Here is a 14,929-nt window from a genome sequence, read left to right on the forward strand (position 1 = left end):
GCCGCTTGGCTCCTCCCACCGAGCTATCAGTCAATCAGCGACGTTCGCATAGGAAAAGCGAGTTTTACGCAACCATGATTTAATCTCTCCAAAATATTGTTTCACCTCATGACTTATCATTTTTTGTGGTGAAGTACATCTAAAAAATCAATGATAAATAATTTTAGTGTTTAAATAAAAATCTCCTTAAGAAATTGCATTATTCTTTTTCCATTTAATGAATATGGGTTTTGCCTGTCGTTTTGTCAGGACTTGCCCAAAATTAAGTTAGGTTGATTGACATCTGGGGATATTTCTTTTTCATAAATATTTTAAGAACATTTTTGTAGAAATTTGATGGGGAAAAAAAATCCTTTTATGTTTAAGATGACTGATAACATTAGTTTGTGTTTTCCAGCAAAAACAAGTGAAGAAATAATGAAAATACACACAAACAAACAAAAGGAACAACATTTTAACATAGAAAGATGATGTAAATAAACCAACAATTTGCTATATCCATTTGACCCATGACACAATATCCTAAATCATGGATGTTTTGGTTTTTATGTTAATTGATATATTTTATAGTTTGTCATCTGCTAGTTAATTGGCATTGTAAAATGATCATATGCTCTTGTTTTATTGTTACAGTAGGCTATTTTATGCAACACGCTCATGAAGAAGCCATGCATGTAGGAGAGGTTTCAAGTATTAAACAGCATGTGCAGCATTGAGATGTGTAACTTGACTACAGTCAAATTACGATGTGGCCATTCTCACAGTATTATGTCTGGGAAAGGTCACAATCCTCCTTGTGCAAACAAAAAAAACGCACAGTCATGGCATTGGGGCTTGTCATAGCAGGAAAAAGGGTGTATATGTTTTCATTTTTTCATGATTCAAAAATGGATCTGATTAGATCTAAGCTGCCAAGTGAATTTGTATGTGCAAAATCACAAAAGTTAAAAGTCAGCTAACTTAGAGAGGAGTCTTCAGATACAAAAGCGTGTTTTTGTCTAATTAAAACAACATTTACTTTGATTAATGAGCCTAAAAACAGCCAGAACAAATTGAGGAACAAAATACTTAGCATGAATCCTGCCCTGCTGATGTTCCTTTTCTTTATTTTTTTAATGGATTCAAATGATCTTCATCCCTCTGAAATAGGGGCATATCTTTCTGCAGCAGTGTTGGACAAACAGAAGACAAATCTTTACAGTCTTGTGTGGATGCTTCCATCTTTCACATGTAGCAAAAAAAGTGCTTGATCAGACCACATTTCACCCCGAGGCAAAAACTGAAGCAGCAGTCAGTGTCTGTTGTGTAAAATGATCCTCAAAGATATGCACAGAAGGGAGTGTTTCTCCGGATCCATTTTATCGGTAAATGTCTTGTAACGGCTAAACAATGCAGTTTTCTTCTGTGTTCAGGGGTAAAATGACTCATAAACTATACAACAGAGGGTGTGTATCTGCTCTTGTTGCACAGCAGTTTTCAATATTTAAACAGGGTCAAAGTTGCACTGAAGAAAAGGGTGCTGAGCATGACATGCTGCTTTCCGCACGAACAAGAAAATTCATATATGTGAGATTTATACCCCAAATTTAAATGTTAACATATCGATCAGTGATGCTTCAGGAAAGTTTAAACTCGATGCAATTTTGCTTTGTTGCAGACAAAAACAAAAAACGTTTAACATTTCACTTACATTTTATTACAGTTTTTATTGTTTGGATGTCACATGGGTCATCCTCCCAAAAAGTTCCTCAGAGATGCACTCCATTTCATGATATTCCACACACACACAAAAAAAATATTTATTTTTAAATAAATATTTTTGTAGATGACATTCTTCTGTTACATTTAAGAGCAAAAAAATGGAAAGACATGACGGAGCGTCTTTCACAATATTTTTCTTTGTTCCAAAATGACCACCGGTTTCCCTCAATCTTATACTGAAAGCTGTCCATGGCAGCCATAAAGAAACCACAGTGGTATTGTGTAATCCACTCCTTACAAGCATCTAGGTGTTACCAAACTCCAGCTTCTTACTTTGTTCAAGTATGTGAGAGTCACAGCAGCTAAAGTCACCATTTACATCAGAATTACTGCTTTCGTGGGATTTTGTGTTTAATTTTCAGTGAGACACAAAGTTGTGTATCCCTATTGTAAAGGTTTATGAAAATATTCCAACTGATTTGGCCCCAGAAATAAACTTGTCTAAAAATGACCAAATGATAGTTTACTTTCATTTGTTGGTCATAAACATACGGTGACCCTGAAGTGCAAATCACACCAACAAATCATTGAAGGCAAAAACATGTTTACAGATCACAATTAAAAAAACAACAACAAAAAAACGTTACAATTTAGGAATCAAAACAAGTTTCCAAAAAAGTGAAAAAATAAAATAAAAATGAAATACTGAAAATGAAATGTTAAAAAACGAAACCATAAGAAACGGGAATAGGTCGGTACTATGGGACACCGCTATAATGCATGATGATGTTTTATTTTTGTGACTTGAGTTTTTCCAAATGCGATTGTCTCCATACTAATAACAGTTTTATGGTTAGCCCGGAGCAGATTCTATAGCGCTTCTTGCCAAATAATTTTCGACTGAAACGATGAACCAACGGCGTCATCCAATCAGCGATGTCCACAGTAACTACTTTTTCTGCCTTTTTATTGTGTTTTGTTTTTCAACATTTCACAGTGTAATTTTTTAGAAATGACTTGTTTTTTATGAAATGTTTATGTTTTTATTACGTAAATTGGAAAAAGTAAGCACTATGGGACATTGTCAATAGTTTTTCCATCATTTCAACTGACAGATATTTAACATGAAGTGACACTGGATATGCCTACAAGTGGCCGGGATAGGCTCCAGCATCCCCGTGACCCCGAAAGGGACAAAATGGGTTTAGAAGATGTATGAATGAATGACGGATACTGGATATGCTCTGTAAAACTTTTATTAGCATTTAGACATTGAAGACGTATTTGAAAAAAACTCAAAAGTCAAAAATCAAAACATCGTCATCCAATCAGCGATGTCCCATAGTACCTTCCTTTTCTGTTTTTTTTATTGTGTATTTTAACATTTCATTTTGACTTCTGGAAATCCACAACGTTTTATTTTTACTTTGTTTTATTATTTTGGAATTGTGTTTTGGTTTTGTCGTTACACATAAAATGTTTTGTCGTTTAATTGTTGTATTTAATATGTTTTTGTGTTAAGTGATTTGTTGGTGTGATTTGCACTTCAGGGCCACCGTATAAATACATCAATCAGACTTCGTAAAGTATACAGCGCCTGAATTGTCATTGTTTTCACCTTTTGAAACGTACCTCATTTTGTAGTAAATTGCTCATCTACAAGGACTTTATAAGAGAATCTAAAATCTGACTTATATTTCAAATAAATTGTGGGCTGTGTCTGAATTCCCTCACTACTCTTGGCCTTAAAAGATTACACGGTGGGGGACTATCTAGATGTGACGTCACCCATTTGCACAAGTAAAAACCTAATAAATATGAACATTTTATGAAGACTATTTATGAATCCACGGTGTTCTGATGATGAAAACTTTGATAATTCATAAAAAAATAAATGTACATACAGTTTTTTCAAGCAAACATTTAGTGCAATGCATTCTGTTCTATATTCACCAATCTAGTGAGCATTAATGCACACTAGTTTTTTGCAGAGACTTCTGGGAAATTTCTAGGATTTTGGAATTGTAGATCTGAACCCCCCCCCAAAAAAAGGTGAACGCCCTAGGTATAGTGCACTAAGCCGTGAGTAATGAAGGAATTCGTACACAACCTTATAGACACGTAAACTACATCACTGTTATAATCCAAATCCTTAGATACTGACTGGTGCAGAGGCAACCGAGCTAGCTCTCGACTCTCGTGTTTTCCGTGTGGGTATGGTGATGACACAGCACGAAATGCCGACTGTCGCTTCTGGAAGCTCGTCATCTTCAATCCATTCATTGAGATCAGGGTTGAAAACCTGAATGCATTTCTTGTACTTCTTCTCCCCCTCATTCCATCCTCCCAGAACATAGATCTTATTGTTCAGAACAGAGATACCGGCTGTGCTGACCCCTGAGTGCAGAGGCGCGCAGTAGCTCCACTGTCCGTTGTGAGGGTTGTAAGATTCGACAACCAGGACATCCACCCTTTCCCCACGCCCTCCAAGCTGGCTGCCGCCGATGACGTAGGCTCGGTCTCCAACTGTGGCTGCACAGTGCCACCCTCGAGGGGTGCTCAAACTGCTCTTATCCTGCCAGCTGTCGGTGGAGGGGTCGTAGGAGCACACAGCCCTGGAGTAAGTGTTGTTGATATAACCTCCTGATACCAGAATCTTGCCATCGATGACAGAGCTGGCGTGGCAGCAGCGAGGCACATCCATGGGGGCCTTCAACTGCCACTGGTTGGAGGAGGGGACGTAGCACTCCAGGGAGGCTTGAACACCGTCAGCGTTTCGCCCTCCAATGGCAAACAACAGGCCGTTGTAGGTGTTGAGGCTGAAGTGGGTGCGCCTCTGAATCATGTTGCTCAAGTGGATCCAGGTGTTGAATCGTGGGTCATACCTGAAGAAATTCAAAGACATTTGCATTCATTCTTTAGATTTACAAGAAATACTTTGATTTGGTTTGAAGAATTTGATTTGACGGTACCTGCAAAAGTTGCTAACAGCATGCTTTGCTTGGTTCCTCGCATCATTCTGGTCCTCACCACCTGCCACATACAGGAAGCCATCCAGAACAACTACACACTGATTAAAGCTCTTTGCTGGCATTTCCGTCAGCTTATTCCACACATTGTCTTCATCTCTATAGAGAATGTCTTTGCTGAGGGACTTCTCCGTCAGGGCAGGCCGTCCACCAATCGTAACAATCACCTTGTGGCCACCTCGTATCTTCGTCCTCCGGGACTGCAGGATGTTCTGTTGATATGGCAGCAAATGGTAATTCATGGCATCAACAAGGAGACGATGGCACTCAGAGTCTTGCATCATTCGAGGCGCACTTTGGACGTGATTCACCAGGTCCTGGGCAGAGATAGTCCCAAAGCGGATGAGAGTCAGGAGATCTGCGGCATACTTCAGCCTCTTCTCGTCAAAGTCCAACCACTTCATAGCAATCTGGAAGGCTGTGACCTCAGAGGGAAGCTGCAAGGAATCGTCTGAGAGAAATTCACTGATCTGCTCATAGGTGAGCTTCAAGAACTGCTCCATCTCAGAAAACTCAATGAAGTTCTCCCGCATGAACTTCTGAGCTGCCTCCTTGGTTTCCTTGAGGTCATAAGCTTCAGCAATGTTGACCACATACATGCAATTTTCCACACTGAGCTCCTGCATGAGAAAATCACTGCACATCTTTACCAGGGTTCCAATTTGAAGCAAGCGTGCTGCTGCAATAGTGCTGCCGATGCTGTAAAGTGACAAGGTGAGCTTTCCAGAGTATGCATAAGTGATTGCGGTGGCCAGACCGACAGGTGAAAGGTCATTCAGGTCAATCTTCTGGAGAGTCGGATCCTTCTTCAAAATGTTTCGAATGTGCTCACTGCAGGAGGCCATGACAACTTTGTGGACGTCAAACGATTTGGATTTGGTGGCGACTGTCAGATCACACAGGAAACTGTCTTGCCTCATGTTGCTCAATCCCTCCAGGAGGTTTGGGGCATACACGGAATCTGTAACCTCAGTCGAGATGCAGCTGAAGCCATTTCCTCCTTCTATCAGAGCATTTAAGCCATTAATCTTGTTGATGGGGCTGTTCTCCACCAAGATATCATTTATATCTCCTTTACTCTTTTTGGCTGCTTTATTCTTTTTAGGTGCCATGGCTGTAGCAGTGGGAAGCAGCCCAAACCTTCTGAAAAACAGACATATACTCAAGTCAAAATGTGTCTAAAAGCATGTAGGTCAACAAGATGTCTTCATTTAAAGCCTCTCAGATGTTTAACTTGTTTTCCTTAAGGGAACTCGTTAAGCTAATAACTTTAAAAACATGTTTTCCACACTGAGGAGTGCGGGTGCGTCAACGTGTCCTTTTGCATCTGTCACAGTTTATCAGCAGCTTGTCCAGGAATAGCCCCACTGGACGGCTCTTCCATGACGTTCCTTTTATAGACTTTAAGGTGTGAGCAGCAGGCCCCATGTACCAACACACATTAATTTTACACAGTAAATTTCTTTATTAACTTAAGCAATTTTTGTTTGTACACTGAGTAGCTGTCGTGAAACTGAAGTCAGCACAATCCACGAAAACAAACATATTTTTCCCTCTACCACAGTTTATCATATTTGAGCATAAGAACTCAATGTTGCAGCAGTTTGTCCAATTAAATTACCACTAAAATGTGAAAAGTAGATCAGTTTCTATCTGGAACAGCCCAGAAACGCACATTGACTAAAAAAATGTAGCTAACCATTAAAAAGCTCCACTTACCTGAAAAATTAGTTTAAGGCTGGTGAAGAAAGACCCTGGACCTCCAGTTACTGGAGAAGGAGAAGGAGAGACAGACCAGCTGAAACCTCCTGAAAGAGAGGTGCAGTTAACTCCTCCTCTAGTCAACCAAGTGCCAATCAAGTACTGTGCAATGCATGTGGCAGAGGAGCACACATTCCCTCATTCACACTGCTACAGTCAACCTCTATATAATATAATATAATATAATATAATATAATATAATATAATATAATATAATATAATATAATATAATATAATATAATATAATATAATATAATATAATATATTTCCTTCTGTTATAGTTTTGTCTGTAATTGGATGACATTTTTCAAATGGTTATTAAAATTCCTTCTTTGAATCTGTGTGCAGATGAACAATATTTGTATTTATCTGATACTTCTTTGGCTTAAAACCAAGCAACCAGCAATTCATTCTTTAAAATCTCAAAGGTTTTATTCTCATTTACCCCCAGATACTTGGAAGTCACCAGGTTTACACCAACTGTCTTCCTTTTCGTTGGTCCCGCCTATTGATTATATAGTCATCAGCGCGCACGCGCTGCCAGGTGTGCGCACGCGGGTGCACGTGAACCTTCCGGGATGGCCAGCGGTGAAGTGGTGAAGAAAATCGTGCGCTTCAAACTTCAGCTATCAAACGCTACAGAACCTGCAACGGTACTAATAGTTTTCTAGATTATCATCTCTTTTTTCCCCCCTTTATGTTCTAAACACATTTTTGCTCAGACGCCATAACATCATGTTAACATCTAATTAAAGAGAATTCATTTTATTTACATTGATGGACAGGAGGAAGCTGTATTTTTTCCTTTGATTCTCTCAGCCCTGGTAGGCGGTTTAAATAGGAAGTGCTGCTGCTAAAATTGGGGCTGTAACCCCAGTTGTTGAGCTCATGGCTGCTGTCCATCATCAGTGGAGGTGGGGGGCGCTCTACTTACTGTCTGCTGTTACTCAGCTCTGTATGTGAAAAGAAAATTTGTATTTCATCATATTTTGGAATTCATGCATTTTTATTCAAAGGAAAACTAAAATATGTATTTATTTTATCATTTCCAATGCAATTAACAGTGAAAAGAAGCTTTATCCATTTATAGTTCTAGGTATATAAAAGGAGTGTGCTGGGGAGGGGTGAGGGTCTCACACATAGTTTCTGCTCTGAATGCGGAATCAGCAGTTGTGGTGGTCCCAAACCGGGATTACCATATTAGGCATGCCCATTTTTGACATTTAATTCTAGTTTCTTGTAGATTTTGAACCAAACTTTAATAAAAGTGGGGTTTAAATGCATTTCCAGTCAGATTTGAGGACAGGATCACCTAAACATGTTTTTGGTATATTCTTTTTGTAGGTTCTAAAAATTTTGCAAAAATTAAAGGACCTTGATGTCACTTTAGAAATTCTTGCTGTAAGTATTTTGTGCAAATCTGATTATAATCAGTTCTAGATACATTTGCCAATTGACAAAATGCACTAATACTAATCAAAATGTGCAGGAAACTGGTATTGGAAAAACGGTCAACTCCTTTAGGAGGCACAAACAGGCTGGAGAGGTTGCCAAGGCTCTTGTTAAAGGCTGGAAAAACCTGGTCCCAAAGGAATTCACTAGGTAAGGAGTTTTAATGGCAAAATTATTCAAGTATTATTTTTATGTCTATGTGATTTTTCTTTTTTTCCTGTCGTTTATCGTAGCTCTAAAGAAGATGGAGTTTGGTCAGAGAAGAAAGGTAAAGAAGAACAAAGCTGTCCCAATGATGAAGAGCCGCCTTTCGGGGATGAAAATAATAACTCAACTTCACATCTGAAGAACAAGAACTCGCCTGATGAAGCTCCTTCCACTAAGAGGAAAGACGGCTCAGAGAAAAGACAATGTGAGCAGCAGAAAAAGAAAAATGAAACCAAAAAATGTGACCAAAGCAGGTGTTGGAAGAAAAGCAGCTTTGAGGTTCAGGAGGACAGTGGTGACAACTTTGCTGCACCGACAAAGAAGAACAAAAGCTCGGACACTTTGTCTGGAAACAAATGCAAGGAAAGAATTGATGAGAAATCTGAATTTGACTCCAAAGAAAAATGTAAAGTAGACTCAGAGAGCAGACAATTTGGATTGAATAGTAGATCAAAATCAATGCCTTCAAAACACTCATCGACGGAAGAAGAGTCTTCTCCAGCTCCTGGAAAATCCTCCAAAACGATCAAAGCAACTACAGATGAGGGATCTTCAGGAAAGTCTCAAAGCTCAGAGGCCCAACACAGAAAAAGGAAAAAGTCTGAGGAGAAGCTGAACATATCGAAATCCAAACACGCTGACAATAGGGAGCTTTCAAAACAGCAAAAGAAAAAGCTCAAAATGAATCACAAAAACGAGGAGAGCAACAGCGACAAGTGTTTAGTGTCTTTTGAGTCGTGCTTGAACTATGATGTTAACGATTTCAAAAGAAAAGAGAAATCTGGAATAAAGAGAGCTCCCAAAAAGCCAAAAAGCACTACAAAACGGCAGGCAGCTGAAGATTCTGAAATAAAACCTGAGAAGTCACCGACTGTCTCCCCAAAGCAGGTACCCCAAACACTGATGACAAAAGGTTTTTTTTTTTAATTGCAAGTGTTTTAAAGTGTTTAAATGACTTCAACTATCGATAAAGGTGCAGAAATCTTTGTTGCATCTCATGGATGTCCCCCTACCTGCCACTCTGCCTGAATTGGAAAAGCCAAGTGTTGAATTCTACTTTGAAAGGAAAGGTACTGCATGCTCGCCGACACAGTTGAATCGTGTGTGTGTTTTTGGTTTTCTTGTGTTTTTAAGGTTTTCTTTTGGGTTTTTTAGCTGAGAAAGATTCAGATTTTCAAGACCTGGAAGAAGACCCTGCAGTCTTCACGGGGCAGCGACTAAACAGGAAGATGCAGGTGTACTCCGGTGCCAAAACCCTTTTCCTCCCTACCATGATGAGCCTGTATCAGCAGTGCATCCGAACGCTCCAGAACAATATTAACAGTGAGTGAAGATCTGTTCCAGCAGAAACGCGTCTTTGATTTGACATTTGACTGTTTTGTTTTTTGTCCTAGTGCTTTATGAAACGGGCGGAGTGCCGTTTGAACTTCTTGAACCCGTGCTGGAAAGATGCACACCGGATCAGCTGCAGAGGATTGAGGAGTGCAACCCTGTAAGAATTGTTAATATTGATGTTGGTATTTTGGAATATTTTCACATCGACCTTCTACAAATGTTTTTTTTTTAACCCAACTTTAGTGAAATGTTACCATCATCGTAGTAACCAGCAGCTAACTGGGCTGCAATTTTAAGAAATCTTTTGCACAAAGATTTAAATCTGTTTTTGTAAATATATGATTCATTTTTAATGACAAGTTTTGCTGTTTCCACTCTGATAGATTTACATTGGGGTTACTGATCACTTGTGGGGAAGGCACTGCCTGAGAGACTTCAAAGGCTACAAACTTCAGGAATATGAATCTTGGAAGGAGATGTATCTCCGTCTGTCAGAGGAAAGAGAAAGGAAACTCAGGAGGCTGACGAAAACGATTGTATCGGCACAGTCGAACAAACCGAAGGGTGGGTATTTAACACTAAAATCATTCAATTGAATCATTAGAGACCCACTCCAATCATCTTTTAAGTTGAATTAAAAGCATTCCCAGTGGTCTTTTAATCAAGGCAGTCATTTTTAGCCCAAATCAATAAACCTGCAGCGTTTTCTAGGACATAATTTCTGCAGAGCGGCAGTAGTCCATTAGAAATTCGCCTCTGAGTGGTGGGCGGGTCCATTGGCCAGGAGCAACCCTGCCCCTCTTCAGCTCACTATTGCTGAGAGCTCTTAGTTTACACTCTCTCCCTCTAGCTTACAGTCTCTTCAGCCTTAATATTACTGCTGTAACAAAATTGCGAGCAATATTGGAGCAAATGCAACCGGCTACAGCTCATAGGTGTTGATTCTTTACTCCTCACATACACCTGAGCATGAACAGGCCAGGAGGACTGGCGTATTTGTGAGGTACTTTCTACCTCACAAGTAAGCTCTTTTTTCAAAAGGCATTTTTTTAATCTGCTCTTGATTCACATGATTTTAATAAAGAAAAACTCAGATATGCAATCTTAAGCTTAATTTTTTTTATTTGTCCTCTATCAGAAAAATGCCAGAAATTTTACAATTTTGGTCTAAAAATATGACTGAAAACAGTCTTTTTTGTGATACTAGACATAGTTTGAAAGCCTTTGAGGTCAATAAAATGTACCATGAAACTTGTTTTCTTCTCATATTTCAGACTAAAGTAATTCACAGCTCTAGAGGACAGAAAAACATGCTTATTTCATTCCTTCATTAATGACATTTAGTGGAAAATACAATCTTTTAAGTCATTTCTTGTCTTTTGGGAATATTACTGCAGTTAAAAATGTGTGACATTTAGATGTCAGATATTTAAAACTACTATACCAGTTGGGAAATAAACATATATTTCAATGTGATCTATCTGAATGGTAATGGACAATATCGTTTGAATAACAACAATCCTAAGGGCAAATTTGTCAACAAACCAATTTGTCCATTATCTTGATTTAATTCCATTTCCAACAGCATGTCATGTTTTACTTTTATTTTATATAAGGTCGACAGGTGAAGATGGCATTTATTCACACTGTTGCCAAGCCACCGAGGGATGTGCGAATCCAGCAGGAAATCCACGGAACTGCTGCCCAACAGCCTCATCAGCTGAAGTGCAGGTGGATTTTGGCCTCATTGGTTTCCAGTCCGATCTGACATTCATGTTTAGGTTTACATATTTGTGTCTGTGTTTTTTTAAATGTCTCTTTGCTTCTTGGTCGACAACCCGCAGGGGCATTGGTGTGCTTTTAGTTTCTTTTACAGAGCAAGAACTCCTGATTCTTCCACAATTAATCTTTCGATCACAGATGATCACCAGATAAAGCGGTTCATTTGAGATTTATGTAGCAGCACTGGGGACCTTCAGCAGGCTTGGATAGCAACCAAATGGAGCTTGGTGCTAGATAGACCGGTTCAAGTCTGACTGGAAATTCTCCTGTCTTTTCTCAACTGATGTTTAGAAGTGGATTTGATCTCTGAAAATTTGAACAAACAAGCCTTTTTTTTTTCTAGTGTCAAAGGTCAGGAAAACAGATTAAAATCAAGCTGTCACGAGCCCATCAGGTCGAGCAGCACCAGTACTGGGGGTTCTAATGACGCACGCAAAAAAACAAGTGAGTTCACCCGGTGCAAATTTACGTATCGTTACATATTATTTTCTAATTCTGTTCAGTTATGTGTATTTTATGTTTTACAGGAGTTGCTCCAATGATGGCAAAATCATTGAAAGCTTTTAAGAAGCAGCTGGGACGGAGATGAACATGAAATTTCAAGCCTACGGTGTGAACATCCACAAAACAAACTTCATCGCTGAAAACCCCCTTACAGCATCATGTCTGGGTTTTTGCTCGCCTATCTTCATACATACTGTTAAAGAATTTTGCTAAGTGTTTTTTTTTTCTGATATTGTCACTATTAAATGGACAATGAGGACAGCAGATTGGTTTGTTTTGTCGCTTGAGCTGAACGTTTTGTTTCATGGAATGTGGCTCCCTCTAGTGGACAAAAGGAAATGTGTTTTCATTTAACAAAACATTTGGATGTTTTGACATTTTTTGTTTATTTCAGCTTTTTAAAAATTATATTATGAACACAAAGAAGTGAGAACTGGTTGTTTTTCTTCTATAAAAGGGTTTATCTGGTCAGTTATGTTTTGACCTTCACCTATTTGTTCAGTGTAAACAATACAAGCTGGTTATTTTACAAAACTAATTGTAAAAATCTCTTCAGATCCCAACAGATTCTTCCTGCTTTGTATCCTGTCATTTTGCCCAAATAATTATTATACTGGACATTCAATGCTGCTCAAATTTTAAAGTACTAGATATAGTGAAATGCACCAGAATGCAATTTTGGACAAAACATTTTTTTTCTACATGTGCAAGTTTATTTCGACCTTTAAAAAGTTTCCTAATGTTGAAGATGACTCTTAAAAAGTGACAAGATTTCATTTTATGGAAAAACCAACATTTTTTTTAACAAAGTATTTGTTGAAATAAAAATAATTTAAGAGTTTTCAAAAATATGGCATCTTAAATAAGTAGCTTCTATTAAGGGTCTATAATAAAGAATTTTATGTAACATCATGTAACACATTTTCCTCAAATTCAAACCTTAAAAGTTGAATTGAAAATCCAGAGCAAAGTGATAGCATAAATGCTTCAAAACATTTAAACAGGGTATATTTCAGTATTTTTTGTGTTTATTATCTCAGTTCTGTTCTATTCTATTCTATTCTAACAAATTGTATAATCCAATAAAAATACATTTCTAATCGTCGATTATAAAACATAACCTATGAGAGTCATTAAAAGTTTGATTCATTCATTTTGATCTGAGAATATTCTCTGTTTTACACACACAATGTACTGCTACGTGTTTATTCAAGGGACTATTTTAAAACACATTTACTGAAGTACTTTTCCTTGCCACAACCTACTTTTGACTTGAGCAGTGGAATATAAAAAGCAGTACTCATGGGGCTGTTTTTCTAATGACTTTCATGTAACACTAATACTTTTGTTCTAAACAGACATTTTTCTGCTAAAAGACAGCTGAATTGGAAATGTTTTCCTTTTTTCATAGGGGTATATCATACTTTGTGACAATACGATTCATAGTTTGTATTGGTTCATTTTGAAGGATCCTATATACACTGACCTGAAATGGATCCAGGATATCTTTAGCCAAAAATTCAAGACTCAAAGATAAAAACCAGGGTACTGAACAGTGCATGTGAACTTTTCCAGATTACTTGTATTTCTTGCAAGATAACCAAGTGTTAATTATGTGTACAAACAAGTAAACAAGAATAAATGTCAAATCCATTCACATATTAGTTTCAAAAAGTTCAGCCTACCTAGTTTCTCCACATCAAAATAACGCAAATAGAACCTTCTACCACACTGTATGGTCACATGTCTTTGCAAGTGATGGCACTTGGTTGTTTTTTATGTTGCAGCAGGCATGTCCAAACTTTTTGCAAAGAGGGCCAGATTTGGTGAGTTGAAAATGTGTGAGAGCCAACCATTTGCCTTGCATTCTTTGAACCCTTATCACATTAAATGCAACTGAACTGTTTAGTGGAAATTTTATTGCAATGGTGTATTTTTAATTTCTTTAGGTAGATCTAAAAAACAGCTAAATACAATTTTTACCAGAATCACTTTGATTTTCATATTTAAAGATCATGCACCTTCCTTCACAGTAAGCTTCATATCAGTTAGCATGTCACATCTTCTAGGCCAGGGCTCTTGATATTGAACTTCCTGAAAACAGCCAGTCTAATGAACTATTGGACAGACTCAAATGTTTTTGTTTCAATACAAAATATACTCCAAGATACTTTAAACATGTCCTGAAAGTGGTGGCCCTCTCTGTCAACTTAAATTGATTTATTTTGTTTTGCAGTCATAATTTTAGAATTGGAACAGAAAGTGTCACACACTTGTGTTGCAACATGTTTAAGATGGTTTATAACCTAATTTAACCATTTACAATACACAAATGGTAAAAAACGGTTTTTAAAAAGTGCCGGGGCTGCATAGTATTGATTTTATGACAGGAGCTGAATTTAAACAAGGGCTGCAATTGGACCAAGGGCCGGACTTTGGACAAGCCTTTGTTTGAGTAGGATAAACCTACCGTGCCTCAAACCAAATGGTATTTTCCAATATTAATATAATTTATTCATTTCAATTTGAAACAATTTTATAAAGGTAAAGATCGATTTGAATAAAAACTTGCATCAGACAGATTGATGTGGTTTGATCGTAGGAGCATAAATTAATTAATCGATTAAGTCGATTTATCGTTAAACCCCTAGTTTTTCAAAATGTCCTTTTCTGACACATTTTTGGGAACATTTAGACAAAAAAATACTTTGGAATCATTAGAATTTGTGAGATTTATAAGTTCAATTATTTTTTAAATATGTTTGAAGTTTTTTATTAAAAAATTGCATGTGTTTTAAGACCATTTTTAGTTGTGAATTGACGTTTCAAGTCAAAAACGGTCTACTCTACTTTTTAAAACGCGATTGTTATTAAAGAAAAAGAAAAGTTGGATTGGCTGTTTTCGGCGTCTGTACTTAAGTTTTCCTCAATTTTTAAAAAAAGTTATATTTATTTCTACTCCAGTAAATTAATTTTTAAGTAACACTTCTCCCTCATTGCAGTTTTGAGCTAATATTGCAGGCATTTTGCTTTTTAAATTAATAGTGAAAGAGGAAATAAAACGTTTATTTGATGTATCCAATAAAAATCCCTATAGATTATCATACCGCCGTCCTTTAATCCCCCCACAGCGCAGCTATATGGAAAGGTATTTGGTT

At 37.6% G+C, this 14,929-nt stretch overlaps 2 protein-coding genes across 4 annotated transcripts; one reads left to right on the plus strand and one right to left on the minus strand.

Annotated features, from left to right (window-relative positions):
• Positions 1–2,941: 2,941 nt before the first annotated feature.
• On the minus strand, positions 2,942–6,569 carry klhl31 (kelch-like family member 31). Of its 2 annotated transcripts, none has more exons than XM_023963230.2 (3): positions 6,450–6,569; positions 4,674–5,873; positions 2,942–4,586 (listed from the first exon to the last, which is right to left on the minus strand). In XM_023963230.2, exons 2-3 carry the CDS (start codon positions 5,840–5,842, stop codon positions 3,854–3,856), a joined length of 1,902 nt encoding a protein of 633 aa, XP_023818998.1. In that variant the 5' UTR covers positions 5,843–5,873; positions 6,450–6,569; the 3' UTR covers positions 2,942–3,853. The 2 variants fall into 2 exon arrangements, with proteins under 2 accessions (XP_023818998.1, XP_023818999.1); XM_023963231.2 differs by having other exon boundaries at positions 4,674–5,870; positions 6,450–6,539.
• A 425-nt stretch (positions 6,570–6,994) lies between these two features.
• eloal (elongin A, like) lies at positions 6,995–12,194 on the plus strand. Of its 2 annotated transcripts, none has more exons than XM_004077196.5 (11): positions 6,995–7,144; positions 7,836–7,892; positions 7,981–8,093; positions 8,177–9,038; positions 9,124–9,220; positions 9,306–9,473; positions 9,545–9,642; positions 9,869–10,049; positions 11,102–11,216; positions 11,611–11,711; positions 11,795–12,194. In XM_004077196.5, the coding sequence occupies exons 1-11, from the start codon at positions 7,070–7,072 to the stop codon at positions 11,854–11,856; spliced, it is 1,929 nt and encodes a 642-aa protein (XP_004077244.2). In that variant the 5' UTR covers positions 6,995–7,069; the 3' UTR covers positions 11,857–12,194. The 2 variants fall into 2 exon arrangements, with proteins under 2 accessions (XP_004077244.2, XP_078788130.1); XM_078932004.1 differs by having other exon boundaries at positions 11,771–12,035.
• The last annotated feature ends 2,735 nt before the right edge of the window (positions 12,195–14,929 follow it).

Source organism: Oryzias latipes, chromosome 15, assembly GCF_053564925.1.
Source record: "Oryzias latipes strain Hd-rR chromosome 15, Olatipes_Hd-rR_3.1".
Classification (NCBI taxonomy): Eukaryota; Metazoa; Chordata; class Actinopteri; order Beloniformes; family Adrianichthyidae; genus Oryzias; species Oryzias latipes.